The sequence below is a fragment of the Glycine soja genome, chromosome 10 (genome assembly GCF_004193775.1).
Source record: "Glycine soja cultivar W05 chromosome 10, ASM419377v2, whole genome shotgun sequence".
NCBI lineage: Eukaryota > Viridiplantae > Streptophyta > Magnoliopsida > Fabales > Fabaceae > Glycine > Glycine soja.
Window position 1 is genome coordinate 48,387,815 of NC_041011.1, and position 21,668 is coordinate 48,409,482.

Here is a 21,668-nt window from a genome sequence, read left to right on the forward strand (position 1 = left end):
ATTATATATAATTAAGAAACTTTAAATTGTAATCAAGTAACTAAACATATCTTTTAATGTTATTTTATATTGATTAACTAATTTTCCTGCTTTACTAAATACATTTAATTTAGTTAACTAGCGTAACAGATATGAAGCATATTCACTTTTCATGTCACAAGAATTGATCTTCTAAAGTTAAAATTTTAATTTTAAAAAATCAGACTTTCAGTCTGAAGTTTTATCAATTTTGAGCGTTGTAGAAAACATTATATTTGGCATTATCTCAAAGGTTTATCAACACGATGCTATTCTTAATACTGAAAATATAACTGCAACCTCACTATATATATATCATAAAAATCTTATATAAGAAATAAAAATGAAAATAATCAATCTCAATTGTCAAATTAAATAAAAGATCAACATTAAAATATTTTAAATTAGAATCAAAACTTTATTTAACCATAAAATATTTACTAAACAAGAAATCAAATATCTTAAAGATTTATATATATTCAAATTAAAGAGAAAAAATCAACACATATCATCCATATAGAACATGTTTGAATTTCAATTAGGAAAGTTTAAAATCGGAGTCCTTTGTCAACCATAAAAAAAAAGTTAGCAAAATTCTTAGTGAGGACTAAGGATGATCAAACAATTCCCCAAATCCAGAGGCAAAAGATAATTAAAGTTTGTATTGATTTAGCAAAACTAATATTTAGTAAAAGACATGCAATATAGTTTGGCCATAAAAATACCTAGTTTGAACTGTAAATATCCATAATACAAGCATGTAAAGTAAAAAAATTGATCAAACAAGTTCATACTTTGAAGCTAGAGAGTCAGACCAGCCATTTCCCCAAGCAATAACTTAAGGGAATCTAGCTTCTCCTGGTTCTTTTCTCGAATATTTGGCAAAACCTTTTCTTCATAACCTTTAGCATTCATAATCTTCTCTAGTCTTTCTATTTGCCTGCATAGAAAGAAACACCAGTATTTTAGTTGAGAGCCATTAAGAGAAGAAAAAAAAGACAACAGTTTTTAATAAAATAAAATCGTGTATTCAAATATTTTACGAGCAGCCATTTAAGACTTGAACAACAACAAAGTGAGGTGGCTACATAATAGATAACACAATGGCTAAAAACCAAATTTTTAGGAATATTATTCATAATGAAATCCCTTTTAATAATTTCCTTCAATGTAATGATTTGATCTCTCCTTCTACCTACCCCTTTTCATTGATACCTTAAGACTTGACATGTTAAAATGTATTCTAAAAAACAATTGGAGATAAAACATACTTTTTCAGCTCATCTATCTTCTTGATCTTCCCCTCTGCTTCAACAGAATTAGTTCCTTGAAGCTCTAAATAAACAGAAAGGTTTTCATTTACAACAGCATCAGCATATCCAGATGGAACAGCATCTCTTTCAGTGATTACCTGTGAATCATATAATCATCATTAAAGTGAAAAATATGGCAATTAAGTGGATTGAAAACAGGCTATATGATTAATAACAAAATAGTGAAACAAAATACAAGGGGGATGCATGAGAAGAGAACACAAGCAACCAAGAAACTTACTGTCAAAGAGGATAGATTAGCTAATGTTACAATCTCTAGTTGGTGGCTGTTAATAATCTCAGTAACCACCGGTGCTCGGCAGAGAACAAAAGCTGGTCGCCTAGCAATATATGCATCAATTTTAAAATCAGCATAGCATGTAAAGATTGAATAACAATATTAGATGAGAAGTTAATATTGACAGAAACAGATAAACAAAGTCCTATGCAGAGGTCGTAGTCTCCAAAAATGTTTCATGCTCTGTTTGCTTTGGTTATTTTAGGGTGATTTCTTATGGTCATTTATGCAACTCTAATTTTACTGGAAAATTTTCTCATTTGTCACCACCATCAAAAAGAGAGTTCCAGCTACATTTAGACAAAGCAGAGCAGAAAACCTGAGACTTGTAAAAAAGCAAATGTGGCTAACACATACCTGTCACGACTTTCTTTTGCCAGTGACCTGAGAGACTTAACAGTAGACTCAATAATGTCCATCTCATTCTCCACCCTTTCATTATTCCAGCCCTGAAGTAAAAAATATCATATTATTGAATAGCCAAAGCATGTTAAACACAACACATTATAAAAGCATATGAGGTACCATAAGCTGAGTCATGATCACTGTTGTTAAATAGCGGTCATGGCAGCACCATGGCCGAATGGCGTGGCAGATTTTTGCCAACTGCCATAGGCAATTTGTGAAGGGAGAACCACCATGGTGGCACCATGAGGCGCAATGGCATGTTTATACGGCAAAATTTCAGCCTTCCGCCATGATCCACCATCAATAACACCGGTCATGATTGACACTTTAAACACACAAAAGGCCTGAATATTACAATATTTTGAAGAGCAAGACTAACCTCTACAGTTGATGGATAATCACATATCATGATAGATTCTGCTCTCTCACATTCCCTGGGTGAAGGAAGGCGCTGCCATAATTCTTCCGTGACAAAAGGCATAAAGGGATGAAGCAATCGAAGGCCATTGTCCAGACAAAACCACAAAGTATCTTGTGCAAAGCGTCTTTTGGAAGCAAACTTAGGATCATTACCAGTAAAGTAAGGCTTAATCACTTCGATAAATACATCACACAATTGATACTGCCACCAAGAATACACAGCAGTGGTAGCTTGTGAGAAATCAAATGATTCAAGTGAATTCACTGTCTTGGATATGGTTTTATTTAACACTGAGAGTATCCACTGGCAGCTAAATGGGAGAACCTCTGGAATCAAATTAGCAGGAGGGATATAATCATCCCCAAGCTTGCTCATAGCAAATCGTACTGCATTCCACAGTTTATTACACCATTGGCGATACCCAACCACCCTTTGAATATCTAGGTTAATTTTGTCAGACTGAAATGAATGAAAACAGCACAATTAAATCACAATAGTTGACATGCTTGGTGAAAAAATCAGCCATATAAACATTGAAAAGAGATTGAAACCTGAGCTGTGTACGAGACCAGTGCAAAACGGAGAGCATCGGCACCACATTCATCAATACCATTTGGAAAGTCCTTCTTCTGACCCTCTAAAGCAGTGGCTAGTTCTTTGGGGTCCAGGTTACCAGCCTCTAACCTCTTATGTAGACCTTCAAGTGATATCCCATTTATCACTTCAATGGGATCAATAACATTCCCTAAGGACTTGGACATCTTGCGTCCATGTGCATCACGAACCATAGGATGCAAATAAATCTGCATAGGATTGTAAGTACATCCATGAGAAGGTCATTGATCAAATTTTCTAAGTTATACATGAGTGCTTGGTTAGCTTTCCTTAAATGATGATTTAATTCTTTACTCTCTCTCTTACAGAGGATCTCTTATATCTCTTTGTAATCTTCATCTGTCTTAATGAATTTTCTTTTAAAAAAAACAAGAAAAAGAAAAATCTTAGGCATGCATGATCAGAATTCACACTTCACATGTGAGAACACCAAGTAACACATTATTCCTTACGCTCAAACAAGGATAAAGTTCTCACAAAATGATCTGCATGAGATAGTAACCTCACCTTCGTAAAAGGCACATCACCACCCAACTTCAATCCTTGCATCACCATTCGGGCAACCCAGAAAAAGAGGATATCATGGCCAGTTTCCAGAACAGAAGTTGGATAGAATGTCTTCAGGTCCTCTGTGTCATCAGGCCATCCCAGCACAGATAATGGGAACAGACCAGAAGAAAACCATGTATCAAGAACGTCAGGATCCTGGCTTAAATGAAACTGCTTTCCATTATACCTCTGGCTAGCCTCTTTCTGAGCTTCCTCTTCATTTTTTGCCACTACCCAATGATCATTATAAGCACCAAATTCCCGAAGAACATCATCCTCCAAAGTGACATACCATGCAGGTATTTGGTGACCCCACCATAGCTGTCGTGAAATGCACCAATCACGTATGTTTTCCAGCCATCTGTAAAAAAAATTACCTTCAGTATGACATGGTTATATCATATGATTATAAGAAGAAAAAAAAAGGCACATGAGAAGAAAATTAGATACAGAGCACGCCAAAGAGCCAAGTTCCGACCACAACATGGTGCCATAAATGTAATTTAATGTTCATTACAAGAATTTGCAAAAAGCAAACAAAGATACAAGTACCTCTTCCAATCAGCCAAATATTGTTTTGGAATAATCTCTATCCTTTTGTTTTCCTCATCCACAGCAGCATGAAGAGCTTGTTTTGCCAAATCATTGCAATTGACATACCACTGGGGTTTTATCATGGGCTCCACAACATCATTGCTTCTTGAACAAACCCCAAGGCGCATCTCATTGTTTTCAGATCCTCTATAAAGGCCCTATACAGAAGAGGAAAAAAAATAAAACAAGAAATAGCCGAAATTGCTTGTTTCATCATACACAAACATAAAATATTTCTAAGATAAGAGAGATAAATACTAGTCTAAGGTACTACCCCTTGCAGGAATTTATAAGCTAATGATAGCTAAAAGAAAATCATGTGCAACATATTAAAAATTAAAAATAATGATATAAACTATAATCTTCCCTTCCGGCACCAGAGAAGCAATCACATGTCAGGTCTGGTTCCACAAAAATATAAGTGTACTTTCGAACAGAAGTATTGTAACCTAACATTTGTTATTTCTCATGAAACAAATAATAGTATAACAGTACCTTCTTTTGTAATGCTTCTGCTACTGCCTCTCGAGCTTTAAACCGCAGCATGCCCAAAAAATCAGAGCCACCATTGGAATTTATTTTTCCGTCATCCGTGAAAACATTAATGAATTCAAGGTTGTGACGTTTTCCCACCTCAAAATCATTTGGATCATGGGCAGGTGTAATCTGCAAGGAACAAAGAAAATACCATAATATGTATAATATCACTTGAAAAAGAATTTCAACAGAAATTTTATTCATACATATAGAGAATACCTTAACAGCACCTGTCCCGAACTTTGGATCAACAAGAATAGCATCACAAATTATAGGAAGTTTTCTACCATTAAATGGATGAATAGCATATTTTCCATGAAAATGGCTATATCTGTCATCATTAGGATGTACGGCAATAGCAGTGTCACCAAGCATAGTTTCAATTCTAGTTGTGGCAACAACAATTTCACCTAGGTTCCCTTCCAAAGGATATGCAAACTTTGTTAAAACTCCAAATTCCACTGGATTGTCATATCCCGGAACCTTTAGTAGACTCCTTTCTTTTATTTCCAAATAATCCACCTGCATGCAGCAAGCAAAGACATTACATATGCAATATAGATACCTCAGATAAGACAGTCAAGAACAAGCATTGCATACCTCAATATCAGATATTGCAGTTCGTAAAACACAATCCCAATTCACTAAACGAAGATCCCTGTGAAAAATAACAAATTGAAATATAAATCATGTTGTAAGAGAACTTAAGGAGCACCTAGAGCTTAGTATACAGAATCCCTTCAGCACATTTAATTTAACCTAATTCACCTAGCATTTTTTGCATTAATGTATCTTCATATTTAGAGTCCAACAATTCAACAAAGGATATAGCACATATTTTGTTAAAAATAGTAACCTAAGTAAAACTATGATTCAATAGAAACTTCACCGTCAATAAGTATTCAAGTTCACAAGATATATTTCGGTGTGCACTGAGGATTCAAGCACATAAAATCCCAAAAATATAGCTTTTTGACCACTCAATTCTTGTTATCATTTTAGAACCATACATGTGGCAGGTAGTTTATGCAGTAAACTAGTTATAAGACAGTCTTAAAACTAAATTTGCTATGTGTAACTATTATCAGGCATCCTATATTGTTTCCAAATTCCTATAACACATTAACTAAAGCTTGTCTCCATATTATCAATGATCACTATCAATTTGTTTGAATACAACTAAGAAATTGAAGTCAGTATAAATGAAAAACCTAAAAATCAGTAGCTATGAATAAAAGTATTACATAAAGACAAAACATATTGCAAATGTCCAACCCACCTATAGATAAGGCCTTGTTTGTAAAGCCTTACAAAAGCCTCCGTCACAGCCTTAGATCTTCTTTCATCCATTGTGAAGCACTGGAAACAGAACGTGAGACACAAATAAAAACAAAAGCCATAGTAGGAAATGGCATGAGAAATAACTATCTGAATTGGACAAACTTTGTTTCAATTGTCTTAACTTTGCTGTGAGTTTCTGCCAATGGGTTTAATAAGGGGGCTTCTAGATTGGACATCCCCACCACCACCACCACACCCCAAAAAAATAAAAATAAAACAGAGATATCAACTGATGGACTAAACACAAAACATGTTACGTATTTACCTCACGAGACCAATCCAAAGAGGCTCCTAATCGGCGTAATTGTTGTAATATTGTGCCCCCATACTTGTGTTTCCACTCCCAAACCTATTTTTGCCAATATTCACCAAAGTAGGTCACAAGAATCAGAATAAACAAATAAAAAGGTGGCAAATTATCAAGAATCTTGACTTCAAAGGTTGTTCTATTAACATACCTCAGAGACAAATTTCTCACGGCCCAGATCATGCCTGGTTAGGTTTTTTTCGCGAAATAGCTTTTTCTCCACAACTACCTGTGTCATAGTGATAATTTACATAATTTAATTCATCTCACACAATAGATATGCTAAAAACAGAAAATGTAGATGTATATTATAAAAAGTATTCCATGGCACATTAGCACTGTAACTAAAAATTGAAATAGGTCTACACTCTACACTTCCATTTAAAGCTAATAATGGTATGACACAATTGCCACATATTGTAGGCATAAAAAATGTCTAAATTGCTCAATGCTGCTGCCTATGTGGCCCTTAACAGTGTAGCAACAAAACTCTAATTTGTTTCTAGCCATAAATTTGGGATAGAAAGAAATATGACAAAATGGAAAGATAAAAAATGTCATTGTCTCTCAAGCTAAAATTTTACACAAAAATCCCAGTGAGAAAAAACTATTTAAATAAAGCATGGAATTAAATGTGCAGCGGCAATTAAACAACAACAAAGCCCTATCTCACTAGGTTGCATAGGCAATTGAACAAATGGTTTTTAATAATAGAAATACTTCTTAAAAGTTGAATCCAAATGCAAAATAACTTTCCTTTTCTAAAAAAAGTTCTTTTTATCATAAGTTTTATCTAATATCTATATGATCAAATATGTATGCCTAAGTCAAATAACTGGCCCTTCCTCCATCACCCAAGCACAGCATCCACAACAAATGATAAATTACAAAACAGTTATGAACTACACAAAATCTTCTCAATTTAGACATAGAACCTGTGTAGCAATCCCAGCATGATCCATTCCAGGCACCCACAAGGCATTGTATCCAGACATTCTCCGCCATCGAATCATTGTATCCTGCAGGCAATAAATTACATTAGATTAAGTGTTTAGAACAGCTAACCTAAACAGTTACAATGGGGTATAGATATGATACCTCTATTGCGGCTGTTAGAGCATGACCTATATGGAGAGCACCAGTCACATTCGGAGGGGGCAAAACCTAAAATACAGCACAATCAGATTCTCAATAGACAAAAATGGGGAGCAAAATAATGCAACTTTTATATATCATTAGAATTTCTGGTTTGTGCAGCCACTTTGCACATATCTCAAGCAGTGTAATGGCCAAAAAAAAAACAGCATAGCATAAATCTTTTCAAGATTACAGCAAGATCAAGGCACTATATTTCTGTAATTTCAACTGATACCATCAAACAGCAATGTAAATACTATTGAATTTGAGAAATTTCTCAGACTACTAAGATAAATCACTGTAAGATATGGTCCAAAAGATTTCCACATTTTATTAGAAAGATCTCAAATTGAGAAGGATCACTTCCACAGTTTCACTATACAGCAAAAGGTTACTTTACACTCCATATGTAAATCTCCAATTACATCATCCTACTGAGGAAGCAAAATTGCAGTAAAAAACAACTTTGCATAGTATCTGAAACCAACACATATAAGTTCAACAAGCCACTCACAATGACAAAAGGTGGTTTGGAGCTGTTAGCATCTGCCACAAAATACTGTGATTCCTCCCACCACTCATACCACCTACATTATAGCAAACATATAAAAGTTAAGCAATTTCATAAATTTAAAGTGCAATGAGCATAATGATGGAATTAACACCCACGATTTCTCCACGGCAGTTGGACTATATTGCTTGGCCATTTGCCGAGCCATACGCTTCTTCTCACCCGATGGAGTCTCGGGATCAACATAATCTTCAGGATTCTCACCCTCCCCACCACGCTTCACAACTTTCTTTTCACTCTTTTTAGAAGTAGAAGCATTGGATGATTGCTGTGCTTGTTGCTGCCAGCACCAAAAGGAAGAAAGAAAAAATAAGTGGAGATTCTAAACATTATTCACAATATCAAATTGACAAAGACCACATAGGAACAATAAAAAAACACAGCAAAATCAAATCAAATCAAATGTTGCAATTGTACAGGAAAATCAGGAACCCTAGTCACCTGAGCTTGCTTCTGAAGAAACTTCTCTTTCTTCAATTGCTTCTCTCTAGCCTGAGACAAAGCCACAAAATTGTGACAAGAGAAAGTAAACATCAGCAACTATTGGATAGTATTATAATATTATTCCACCCAAATAAAAGAAACTTGGCAAACGGCAACAGTCTAATAAATCGTTGCAACTAACAAAAGGGCATCAGAAAGCATATTTTTTTCTTGAATCCCATTAATGCAAACCCCGATTAGTAAAACAATAACGATAAGATGATGAAGATGGGAAAACCTTTTCTTCCTTTTTCCTTTTCTTCTCGGGGTCTTCTTCGGGTGTGGGTTGCACTTGCACTTTCTCTTTCTCTTTGTTGTTGGCAGAGGAATCCATTGATGATTTGCAGTGAAGAATGTTCTGCGTATGAAATCTGCGTACCCAAAGCAAAGAACGGTTCTTTTTGAATAGAGAGAGTAAGCAAAGTCAGAATTCCGAAACAAAACTTTAACTGGCGGCTACGACAGATAGCGAGTGCCCTTACCTTAACTGTGTGAAAACCCTCAGAAAACGGGCCTGCTATCTTCATTTGCATACTCGCACACAGCTTGGTTTCGGTTATTTAAAAAAATAATAATAACTAAAATGTTTCAACTTAATTTCTATGGTTAGTGTAAAAAAAAATACTATTAATCAATCAAGATTTATGATAAATATAAATTTTAAGATAATTATCATAAAATTAATAAATTCTACATATATGATATTATATTTATGATTGAATAATGGTATAAAAATCTTACACAATTGTATATACCATTTACTCAAAATGTTGTATAGAATAAAAAATAAGTAAATTTTCATGTTGTTTGAAGTTTTAAAAAAAATAAAGAAGTTAAAATTTTTTATCCATTTATTTGATTGAATAAAAATGAAAATGTAATTTTATTAAATAATTCTTTCTTTGTATAGAAATAAAATAAGGTAAGGATATTTTGGTTATTATGACAAAATCTCCTGTTTACTCTCATTTTTTCTCTTCAAATTAGATCAGATTAAATGCATGTTGGGATACCCGGCAGAATCAATTCCAGCAGCCAAAATTATGGTGGGTAATTGAACAATCAAAAGCAACAAAGGATTGCTTTAGTGTCACCGTGAAAAAAAAAATTGATTTTGTGTGATCGCGCTACGTATCCAAACATACCCCAAGATTATGGTCGGACTCAATATTTTCTTTTTTCCTCTTCATTTTTCCACACAATTAGAGAGTTCTTTTTTTTTTTTTTGAGATATATTCTCTCATAGTTAATTCAAACTGTTAGGGTTCGCCTTATAATTACTTCATACGTAGTGTGATAATTTTGAGTCCTTGAAGTTCAAAGAAAATCAGTTAAGGAGCTTGATCGTTCAATCAAGTTTGATCGCCTTATAATGCAAGTTCAATTAATCTCATACTAAACTCAACTCCACGACATGCAATAGTCATGTGGATGTTATGATTATTATAGATCAAAACGAGAAGCAAACTTTAAAGACTAAGGTCATTAGATGTAAGCAAGTGTTGAGGAGTTTGATCGTCCACCCTTGCTTTCCATGAATCTATCTCACCTGGTAAATTTTTATTTTTTATTTTCTTCTATTGGGCAAGCTAGGCACAACAAATATGTAGTTGTAAACGGTAAACCCCTTGGCACCGGTCTTCTTCGATTCCTTCAGATGAAAAACTATGTAGTGCTACAAGTTGTTTAACAAGAACATGGATATATGCTTCTTTCTCATTATAGTTGTTACACGAGTCCTTTCACACAAGAATAATTTTGTACACAAATAGACAATTATAGGCACATCACTTCACATTTACATAATTATAGCTAGTCTCACCTCATTTTGTGAAAGCTATCACTCATTCTACTACCACATGGTTATGTGAGCAGATGCAAGGCATAGAAATGAGCAACGGGCATTTTGCTTTGAGAATGGCTTGATTTGCCCAGTGGATAGGCATGGTGCTCTTTACTACATATACATATACATATATGCTTCAATGGACTGTACAGTGGACCTCTCATTTCAAGTTAAACTGTTTGTTCCTCACCTCAAAATTGAATCAAAAGTATAATAATTCGACACAATAATTAACAATTCATTTCCAAACATTTTGGAGTACCATCAAGATACAAACTTTACACACCAGGCAGAATTCCTATTACTCGCATTCATGCATGGTAATTAACATGGGAAGCTGAATAAAGAAGAAAGGAACACATTAATAGTGAGCAATTAGAAGCCACCACGTGATTAAACTGACGAGTCCTGAACCACAAACTTGCACCAACCAGACAACATCAACAACAATGTGAATTTGGGAAACACATACAATGTGTTAGGTGAATTTGCATCGGTAAACCAAATTTAATCGCAACATCAGGCTATTCAATTAATCTCTCCAGAAGTTTACCCTTTCAACAGACGAGAGATGATCTTGGTGATGTAGGAAGTTGGGTGCATGATGACCAACGAATGACAGATTCAGTCACCACAAGATCAAGTTGCTCACACTCACCAAGTCCAATTGTCTGGTTTCTCTTGTTGTGGAACCCAAATGCCCCAAGACCAATTGTTCCACCTGCCCTTTTACCCTCTACAGGCTTGCAATCCAACTCTTTAACATCATGTCCAAAGCAAAGGGGAGAATCTGGTTGAAGAAGCAATAATAAACATCAGATTAAAGGTATGAAAAAAATGAAGATAGATTAACTCTAAATGTACCTCCAGCAATTGCATTTACATTTGACGTGTTAGTTAGGCATTCTGAAATACAAACCCTTTGCTCAACAACAGAACTGGAGCTGAGAAATGCAAAGCTAGGCATTGAGGGAATAGTAGAAGAAAATTCCAAATCGGTGGAACCACCTGAGCTTTGAAATGAAAATCCACCCGAAACAGAACAAGGTTTCACTGGTTCCTCAAAAAAGGAAGAAAATGATGATTTGCATGTGAACATAGGCAATTGAGGGCCACATGTAGGAGATTCAGCGCCAAAGCTGATGTCCTTATTCCTGGACATAAACGAGGTAGAGAATGAATTGCTACCAACATCCAACTCTCCACAACCTCTAATTTTGTGTTCACTTAGTTGTTCAGGATTTGTTTGGTTGCTTTCCATCCAGTGATGATCTGCAAAGGGAAAGTTCAGTTGAATTTTAGAAAAGAGATTTTTGGGGTCTCATTTGTTTCTTCTTCTTTTTGGTGTTTTGTATTGGACAAGGAAGGGATGCTATATTTTTAGACTAGAACCACTGACTGTCTTAATTAAATCAACATAAGTAATAGCTTATGTGATCATTTAGAACAAGCATGTAACCAAAAGAAGAATAAAACAAAAAGGCACCATGTTCAGCTAAATACATGACATAAACTGCTCATCATGTTGTAAAAATAAAAATTCTTTATCTTGTTGGGCGGTCAAGAGCCAACATGAGATTAAAGTAGGTGTAGCGGAGATGAGGATGTTGCGGTGGATGTGTGGTAAGACTCGACAAGATAAAATTAGAAACGGAGCTATTAGAGAGAGGGTTGGAGTAGCGCCTATTGTAGAGAAGATGGTGGAAAATAGACTTAGGTGGTTTGGGCATGTAGAGAGAAGACCGGTAGACTTTGTAGTGAAGAGAGTAGACCAGATGGAGAGAAGGCAAACAATTCGAGGCAGAGGAAGACCCAAAAAGACTATAAGAGAGGTTATCAAGAAGGATCTCGAACTTAATGATTTGGATAGAAGTATGGTACTTGATAGAACATTATGGCGGAAGTTGATCCATGTAGCCGACCCCACCTAGTGGAATAAGGCGTTGTTGTTGTTGTTGTTGAGGGTAGTATAATAATAAAACATGGCAAAAGATAAATCTGGGTGTATTTCTGGGTGAGAAATATGGCCAGTATAAAATTCTTTATCTGCCTGAGAAATGTGCTGGGTGATAGCAAAATTAAATCTGAACGTGAGAAGAAGAAACTGGGGGAAAAATCACAGGAAAACAAGATAATAGAAACAACCTTGTTCCTTATGGGGATGATGTGATGAACAAAAAGTTGCATACTAATTTTTTAATACAACAGTTTAGAACAGGCATACCATAAAGGATTGAATAGTATGAATTTCGTACCACAAGACACCCCTTTTAGTTTTAATAATTTCAAGTGTTATAGCACAAATTGATTGGTGAACTGTTTCTCTGTAACAAAGACTAACAGAATAGTCATGCTATAAGTAAGCTAAGCAGAACAAAAATGCACTCCATTACTCCAATATATATATGAGTATATATGTATGTATATGGGATAAGGATCAAATGACACCAAGTGTCAAACTTAGTAAAATATCACTTCCAATAACTTCAATCAAAAGTGAATTTTATCAATATAACCACTAAATTTAAAGTTCTCATAAAGTAGATCAAGTCTACAAAATTTCGCACAATTCAAAATTTAACTGATACTCCATCTCCCCACTTTATTTTAAAATAAAGTAAATAGCTACTTCTGGATTAAATATCTATGAATGCCTGAATTGTGTAAAATTTTATATTATTTTATATACATGATCACAGCAGTAGTATCACATGAATCAATGGTTAGATTGATAAAATTCACTTTTGATAAAAATTTATAGGAGATGTCATTTTACTAAGATCGACGCCTAGTGTAATTTGACCCTATCCCTACATACACACACACACCCCTACACCTACAATTATGAATACGAATCAAATAGCTTCAGTAGATAGGATAGGCATTAACAGCAAAAGAAAAGCAGGTGTAACTTACCCAAAACCTCCTTGGAAGTGAGCCTTTGAGAAGATTCTCTGCAGAGCATTCACATAATCAAATCCTTAGCTGATTCGGAAATGCAATCCAAGGCTCAGGTGGGAACCTCAGGTTAGCAGTCTTAGCAACTTCAAATATTCCTGACTTTGTCTTTCCCCAAAATGGAGGCATCCCACTCAGTAGAATGTAAAGAATAACCCCTGCACTCCAAACATCAGCAGCCTGGTTATATGCACCTGCCAGTCCCTCTGGAGCTATATAGAATGGACTCCCAACTAACCCATGCAAACTCTGTCCTGCTTAAACAAACCCCAATTTTGAAGATGAAAACAACATTTTCAGTGGAGCAATGGAAATTGCAAGGAAGATTTAATATCTGCAAAGGAAGCGAAAAAAAGCAAGTACCGGGCTTTATGTAGGTTGCAAGCCCAAAGTCTGCCAATTTAATTGGAGATGAGGAAGATCTAGTTGCCAAGAGAATGTTCTCAGGCTTCAAATCTCTATGAACAACCTCGTTTTCATGACAATACAAAACCATCTGCATGAGATGCCTAAAAAGACCCTGGCTTCAAATTCAGAAAACCATCCGTGCTTTTCTAACAGATGAAACAACTCTCCTCCAGCACAAAGCTCCATCACTAGATGAACAAAATCCTCTTCTTCATAAACTGCCTTGAGATCTACAACATTTGGGTGCCCAGATAACCTAGTCATTATCTCAATCTCGAGTTTAACACTCTGCCAATCATCAGAAGTAACTAACCTATCTTTAGCAATAGATTTGCAGGCCAAAGCCTCTCCAGTCAGCTTGTCAGAGCATGCTCTTATGACACCAAATTGTCCCCAACCCAACTGCTCTCCAAGAACGTATTGATCTTTCAAATTACAGATTTGATTCGTGTCTAATATGGTTTCGGTTAAGCTTGCTACTTTGTAACAATTATATGAAGTTGAATGTCCACTGCCGCTGTTGCTCTTGGCAACAGCCATAACAATGTTCTAATCCCGCTACAAACCCACAAAAATCAGTAGAATATGTTTACCCTAAAAAATCTCTTTCAGAAAGATCTGGTTTGGGAGATAGGGATGATCACTTTGACAAAATAAGATTACTAAACACCAATACCAAATTTGATCTTGTTTACACCGCCATTCACCGAAACCTCACTTCAGGTCAAAATCCCAGAAGGATCTTAACTTGGTTGATAAATATTCGATAAAGACATTTACTACAGCTGTTAGGCACAGAATACCATGAATTTGACAAGTAAAAGACAGAAAAAGCGAAAAATTGACTTAGCCAAGAACACTTCTCCCCTTCCCAAATCAGTTTATCTTCAAAAACAAAGAAAATGAGACTTCTATTGCGAAATAGCTAAATCGCTAATTAAGGTAAACAAAAAAAAAACTATGTATACACCAAGTAATTACTTCTGAATTAGATCAAAAAGTTAATATAATTAAAGTTTTGAGCTCCCCCAGCTTTAAATTTCATAAAAGACTGAAAACAGATTCTAGCAAATCCCCACAAAATAATTAAACAAAAAAAAATGAACGGATTAGATTCCTAACAACAAATTTCAATCAGAATGATCAATAAAAACATAAACGACCATTAATAAACTCTAAAGTGACAAAAAAAATACCCAGAAGGCATGAACAAAAGAAAAAAAAAAACTAAAAACAGCACAAACCCATTAAAATTCAGTCGAAACTTGGCAACCCCAGATCAAATAACAGTTGTCAAAATTTAACAATTACCAATAAAAAGTTGAAATTGGAAAACAGAAGCGTGTGCGTGTGTGTGTGTGTGAGAGAGAGAGAGAGAGAGAGGGACCCGAGGAAATGAAGAAAGACAGAAGAGAGGGAATCCGTTGGAGCAGTGGCTCGGGACCCCCAACCCCGACCAAAGCTTTCGCCGAAGCTAAAACCGTTGCTCTCGTTTGTTTGGTTCTGCTCGGTTCTGTCTTTTCAAAATGAGAAGGAGCATTACTCCTTCCTCTGAATTTGGATTATCGTTTTTAATTTGTTGTTTTATCGTTTTTCTTATAAAAAGTAATAAAAAAATATGGTAGAGAAAAACATATAAAGAATAATGTAAATGAACTTTATCAAGTATTTAAATGTGTGTCACATTAGGTACTGGTAGCAAATCATTTCCTGCCTATATACCAAAAAAAGATACTAGCAAATCTTTAATTTTTGCCTAAAATATATAAAAAAAGTATAGATTTAAAACTGTTTAAAATAATTAGTTTTAATGATAATAAAAATATAATTAAAGTAAACATATAGATGTTTAAAACATTTTATTTAAAAAATTTAAGATTATGTAATTAATAAAATATTATCTTGATGATAATTATAAATATTTACTTATATTTAATGGAAATTAAAATTTAATTATAGTAATTAAGAAAACTAAAGATCTTATTTAATTAAAAAAATTATTTTTAGAGAAATTAAACAAAAAACAAATTATTGACATATTTTAATACAAATTTATAAAATAAGTGTTACAATGTGTGCCCGTATGAAAAGAACTACATATAAAATTTGTGAATATAATTTACCCAATCAACAAAGATTATTTTGGTGGCCATGATATATATGGATGCGTTTATTTAAATTTATTTCTTGAAAACAATACTTATTTTAATAAAATAAATATTTTTTTAGTATGTTTGTTTAAATTGTTTCTGTTTTACAAAAAAGTATTTTTAGCTTATCTTGATAAGTAAATCCTATTTGCTTATTAAAAAAAATACCCATTTTAATTTTTTTTATTTTAACAAATTAATTTATGATATAAAATATCTACCAATGATCAATTTCTGTTTAAACATTTAACTAGTCATCTTTAATAAAAAAAATTCTTAATTACTTTTTTTTCCATCAAGAGACTCAAAATTGAAACAAGTATGATACTAATATCTGTTAATGGGTCTCCTCTCCCAAACAATTTGTTTCACAATATTGCTTACAAATAAGTCTAACAGATATATTAACTTAAATAGTCATATTAATATAGACAAGACTAATAAAGTCTAGATCATAAAACATGTAAAAAAAAAACATGATCCACCACACAGATAAATCCTTTTTTTATAGTACACAGATGAACCTATTAGACTTTTTAAGTGACTCAAAGATCTAGAACTAATCTTTTATTTAAACAAGTTAAGTCATGATCTTCTTCATAAATAAATTTGACTTGTCAAACTTATTGCAATTGCAATTTAGATTATAATTAGACGTATTTTTATATCTATCTCTTTTAAGAGAGATTAATTAATCGCTGCATGTACATAAATAAAAGTCGAGCAATGGATCAGGATCTGTATTCCTATCCTAAAAATGGAGCAATGGGTATGTGTTGATTATGTTCCTATATACACGATCTTATCCACTTTTATTTATGGAAAGTCAGATAATATTTACAACTAAGCCATACACCATACAGCTTAAAACTGGCGTGACACAAGTGGATATTGCCAGATGAGATACAATTGTCAATTCGATTAATTGGATCAATGCATGGGTGACTACCAGCAAAGAATGATTCCTAGCCTCATTCAGCAATTAGTAGAAAAGAATTCTCTTCCATGTCGTTTATCGTATGGTACATTAGCTAGCTACATGCCGTGTGAATTGTTTTAGTCTCTGGTTTATATATGCTTCAACTATATCTGAACTCATTCATTGCATGGAGAGAATGTAAGCAAAAATGCTACTTCTAAACGAATAATTTCTTATGGTTAAAAATATAAGTTTAGCTGTTTAGGGGGTTTAGATAACACATTTCTTACATATATCATTTTCTATAACTTTTAAAATAGGGTTTGGGAATTTATCTGAATCCATATTGTGCAATCTCTAATAGTGTTTTTCTTGTTGTTTCTGAAAGAATTTTTCTTCTCTTGCTCCATTTTGAATGTGTCTATATTACATAGAACACTTTCTAATTTGAATATCATTATTTCTTTCTGGCAAAACTCTAAAGCAGAAATAATTTTTGGAGGGGAGTGAGAAAAGTTGTGAGTTACCTTTTAAATGAAAACTAACTGAGGGAAATTAATTAAATAACTTAACCTCCCTTTCAAATTAACCTTTTATTTCCTTTTCTCTTGTTGATAGAGAAGACAGGCTAGATGTGCTCATTTTCTTGCTAGTATGTACTGGGGCTCATCAAACCCAGTCTATGTTAGTTTGGGATGTTATCCTTCCCTCACCTAGAGTCCTTTCTTCTTAGGAATTATCTAGGTCGAGCCTCTTTTGTAATCTTTTCAGTAAACAAATAAAATTAAGAATTTATTTTCAATTGCAAAAATATCTCTTTTATGGAGTGAGAAGAGAGGAAATTAATAATCTTAATAAATCTAAATAACCCTAAAAAAAATCTAAATAACCTCAATAACTTGAATACAATTTTAACTATAACAATCATCACATTAGCTAGGCATTCTTAATTTATTTTAAAGTAATTTCATAATTACATGCTTGAATCATCATCAGATTAAAATAATTTAATATTTTTCCACTTAGCTCATCTGATGACATGAATATTCAAACTATAAATGTGCATCATACATTGAAATTATCAAGTCAGCATCCTTAATTATATATGAAATGATTGGATCATGATGGTTGTAAGTCATCCAACAACTTAATCCCTTTATATGTATAACAAAATCGTTCAACTCTATTATCTTTAATCAATATTGTAATACGTGTTTTTTAAGGTTTCAAGGACAAACTTTGTAATTTCACTAAAGACAATATACAATTTATGTCGTATAATATGAATGACAAATCTTATAATCTTGTAATTGCCAGAAATCACCTTTAGCAATGGTGAACGATGACAAGAGGGATTGCAATAAAGATTTGGTGTGAATAAATATGTGGTAACAAGATTGATCTGGTTGAGAATTATGATTAGAAAAACAGTAATTAAAATTGTGATAAAACATATACTTAATTACATATATAACAGATTATATAATTGTTCAAATATAATATTCTTTTATAGTAAATTTACAAGCATACTTTATGTATTTTTAAAATGCATTCCCCCTTTCTTAAAAGGAGGTAAATTCATTTTTCCAAACTCTTGTTCCTTGTCTTTTTTCTTTTCAGAGATTAAACAACCGTTTCAAATTGCCGTTCAATTGGATGAGAGGAAATCTTTAATTAGGGAAGAACGTATATCTTCAAAACAAATATCATTTGCTCTCTGCACATAAAATTTTGAAAAATAAATTAAATAATAGTCAACAACAAAGTTATTAAAACCTGAACAAATATAATTCAATTCACAAAACAATCTGAATTTGTAAAGAAAAATTAGACTTTAATTCTCATATAATATTCTTTTGAAAAGATATGAAATTTTTTAACTCTTTTTGAAAATATATGAAAAATTTTAAATGTGACTGAATTTCAAATAGAATGATTATGGTTATTATTAATAAAAAAAATTTATTAAAAGGATGATGTAAAACCCTATACCTAACACTAATCTCATAGGATATCTAGTTCAGGTTCTAGCTAAACTCTCCTCAAGTTCAACGGCACTTAGCACTAAAAACTAAAAGTACGCATCCTTTTCCCCCAAAGAATCGCCTCTGCTCAGCTACAACTCCTGCATCCCTCCTCCCAACAAAAAAAAAACACACACACACACAAAAATAACTGTTGTAAACACATATATGATATTTCTAGCTATATATCCAACTTATTACATAGCTATCTTAAGAATTGATGTTTTCTTTGATATTTTAAAGTAATATATAATTCGAGACAGAGAGGGAAAAGAGTGAAAATTAAGTCATCCTGATCCAAAGTTAAAGCATTCTCTCAAGTCTCAACTCTCGAGCTTCAACATAAACTACCAAGACAATTACTCGGATGTCATATAAACGAAGAACTATTTACAACAGCCAATTGTATCCACTTAGTATTGAATGAAAGGTTTGGATAATATGCGTGGAATTCTAAGTTCAAATTTTATTATCATCCTTGTTGCACACTAATATTTTTTACAACAATCAAGCACAAGATCTTTACACTGAATTCGCAGCTAGATGTGCTATCAGTCGACAGTTGAGACAGTTTCATTTTTTACATACAGAAATATCAGTATACCATTGGAGAATCCATGGCTGAACTGAAGTAATCGAAACTGTATATCTTCATAACTTAATTATTCGTCAACGGGTCACAATTCACAAACCCAGTAGTAATAAACTAATAACAATGAAACCCGAAGAAGCGTTATCTACATAACAAGAGATAAATAGGCACAAAAGCTCAAAAACAAAAATTAGGAAGCTAAGCTACCAATTATGAATATATTTTCCTCCTTTTCCTCACTTATATACACTATGATGGTTTCTAGTCAATGTAAAATCTCAAACACAAAACCTCCATGTACCTCTTGAATCGTTTTTTTTTTTTTAGTATTGGTGGATGGGGATGATTTTGATGACAAGGCCGGGGAAAACATCATCGGGATCATGGATATGTGGGTTCCGCTCCACGATAAACGGGTCATTGCACATGTCACTGATGGTGTGCAGGGTCTCCCCTTCTCCCACAACGTATATTTCATCACACGGTCGTTGACGGAGGTTGTTCCCTTTTATAGGCTCACCTTCTTCTTCTGCCACGGTGCTTTCCCTTATTGACCCCAACAGTATCATGGCCAGCAATACCATGGCACAGTACCACGATGCTGAATCTGCAGCAGAGGAACCCATGTTCAAGTTAATTATGTTCTATCACAAATGGAATTGAATATGGGTCTGAATAACAAGTACAAGTCTCGACTATATATAGGTATATTATAACAATGTAATGTAATGTGTATGTCTATATTAATTAATTAATTGTGGGTTTAGTTGAAATTTGTGGAGTGGATTAGGGTGTAAATTTCAGCCTCGTGGAAATTTTGGGTTATGTGAAAAAACGGTGTGTGGGAAGGGAAGACTCATTTTTTTATCTGTTTTTTTTTTTTAACATGCATCATAAGTTTGTTTAGTTTTATAATAATTATATTTGAAAAACTATTTCAAAAGTAATGATTGATTGATTAAAGATATAAACATTTTCTTAAACCCGTTTTTCACTGGTATAATATTATTTTCTAATCTCCCTTCTTTGCATCATCTACCATATTAGGTACGTTTCTCTCTATTCGTTTTATTTTATATAAAAAAAAATACTATTGGATAAATATAAATTTAATGTATCATTAATTTTTGTCGTGAGTAAGAGGATGCTAAATTGCGTACACTAGCACTCAGGTAAACTGAATATTTGACGCGTAGGACCTCTCTTTTGTTGCCACCTCCAAGATTCGTTGATCTTAACCTCCCCAGAATCGCTTGGTGCGAATGGTGATGGTGGGTACCGAAAGTGGTTGAAACTTGAACGAGAACATGATATTAAGTTGGATTATACAAATATTAAATATACCTATTTTTCTTCTTTTTTTCGTATTATTTATTATATTTTTTCTTTTCTTTATTTGTCTATTCTTTATAATCCTTACACCCTAAAATAGGGTATACAGATGTCATTTTCCTAAGAAATACTATTAAATTAGGGATCTAGCTAATTATTAATTTATGAAATAACGTTTTCTAAATTAATGTTCAGACGATAGATAATACTTAACATCGGGGCCTAATTAGTTTAGGAAAATAATGGGAGAGGGCTGAATAAAAAATAATAATAACTCCATAGCCATCACCGGTCAATAAAGAACATTCTCGTCTTCAAAGCATTGTTGAGAAGTCATTTTGATACTATTAAGGCATAGTTTAAGACAAATTAACGTCCCTTTGAATGGGTCATTGGAGAATATGTCATAGCCATCCTAGAAAAATAAGATTCTCAGCCCAAACAATGGGAAGTAAACATTACGGCATAGGAAATTCTCGATCCAAACAAAGGGATGTTCCAACAATTCCATTAGCACCTAATGCCATTGGAATTCTTGAAGAAGCCCACTCTTTAGGATATAACTACTTTTCGGTACTGGATTTTTTAAGGTGTAGGTCTCATATTCATTGTATTTTTCTCGTTTTTACTGAAAATATCTAGTGACCGGAAACAATCCAAACCTCACTCCTTAACGTATAAATATAAATAAAAAAAGCGTATAGAAATGGTGAATTATTTTACTTAAAATGTAAATAATATATAAATACAAATCGTTATATCATATAAGTTTATTGACTTTTATGTCAATTATATTAAAAATGTGCTATAATCATTGTATACTATATTAATTTTTATACTAACATAA

The 21,668-nt window shown here is 33.4% G+C and overlaps 2 protein-coding genes and 1 pseudogene across 4 annotated transcripts; all 3 read right to left on the reverse strand.

Annotated features, from left to right (window-relative positions):
* Positions 1-652: 652 nt before the first annotated feature.
* On the reverse strand, positions 653-9,136 carry LOC114369285 (valine--tRNA ligase, mitochondrial 1). Of its 2 annotated transcripts, none has more exons than XM_028326484.1 (21): positions 9,075-9,136; positions 8,831-8,989; positions 8,551-8,601; positions 8,208-8,389; positions 8,053-8,125; positions 7,500-7,565; positions 7,337-7,420; positions 6,553-6,630; positions 6,360-6,443; positions 6,033-6,112; positions 5,354-5,411; positions 4,973-5,275; positions 4,712-4,882; positions 4,175-4,374; positions 3,581-3,983; positions 3,010-3,261; positions 2,417-2,917; positions 1,987-2,078; positions 1,573-1,672; positions 1,290-1,429; positions 653-958 (listed from the first exon to the last, which is right to left on the reverse strand). In XM_028326484.1, exons 1-21 carry the CDS (start codon positions 9,123-9,125, stop codon positions 820-822), a joined length of 3,267 nt encoding a protein of 1,088 aa, XP_028182285.1. In that variant the 5' UTR covers positions 9,126-9,136; the 3' UTR covers positions 653-819. The 2 variants fall into 2 exon arrangements, with proteins under 2 accessions (XP_028182285.1, XP_028182286.1); XM_028326485.1 differs by having other exon boundaries at positions 8,831-8,963; positions 9,075-9,133.
* A 1,212-nt stretch (positions 9,137-10,348) lies between these two features.
* On the reverse strand, positions 10,349-15,373 carry LOC114371238 (annotated as a pseudogene). Its single transcript, XR_003658034.1, has 4 exons — positions 13,760-15,373; positions 13,355-13,650; positions 11,303-11,710; positions 10,349-11,228 (listed from the first exon to the last, which is right to left on the reverse strand). The product of XR_003658034.1 is annotated as a calcium-dependent protein kinase 26-like (transcript).
* Positions 15,374-19,343: 3,970 nt separating this feature from the next.
* LOC114370757 lies at positions 19,344-20,170 on the reverse strand. The gene has a single exon (XM_028328150.1). It carries the CDS (start codon positions 20,113-20,115, stop codon positions 19,813-19,815), a length of 303 nt encoding a protein of 100 aa, XP_028183951.1. The 5' UTR covers positions 20,116-20,170; the 3' UTR covers positions 19,344-19,812.
* Between the last annotated feature and the right edge of the window lie 1,498 nt (positions 20,171-21,668).

What these genes read in the sequence shown, in the direction of transcription:
- LOC114369285 (XM_028326484.1), bottom strand. Translation starts at nt 9,125, where the DNA reads ATGCAAATGAAGATAGCAGGCCCGTTTTCTGAGGGTTTTCACACAGTT. An exon ending in CTGCAATATCTGATATTGAG is followed by an intron (nt 5,276 to 5,353) that starts GTATGCAATGCT and finishes TGCTGCATGCAG; the next exon opens with GTGGATTATTTGGAAATAAA. An exon ending in CTAATCTATCCTCTTTGACA is followed by an intron (nt 1,430 to 1,572) that starts GTAAGTTTCTTG and finishes TATGATTCACAG; the next exon opens with GTAATCACTGAAAGAGATGC.
- LOC114370757 (XM_028328150.1), bottom strand. Translation starts at nt 20,115, where the DNA reads ATGGGTTCCTCTGCTGCAGATTCAGCATCGTGGTACTGTGCCATGGTA.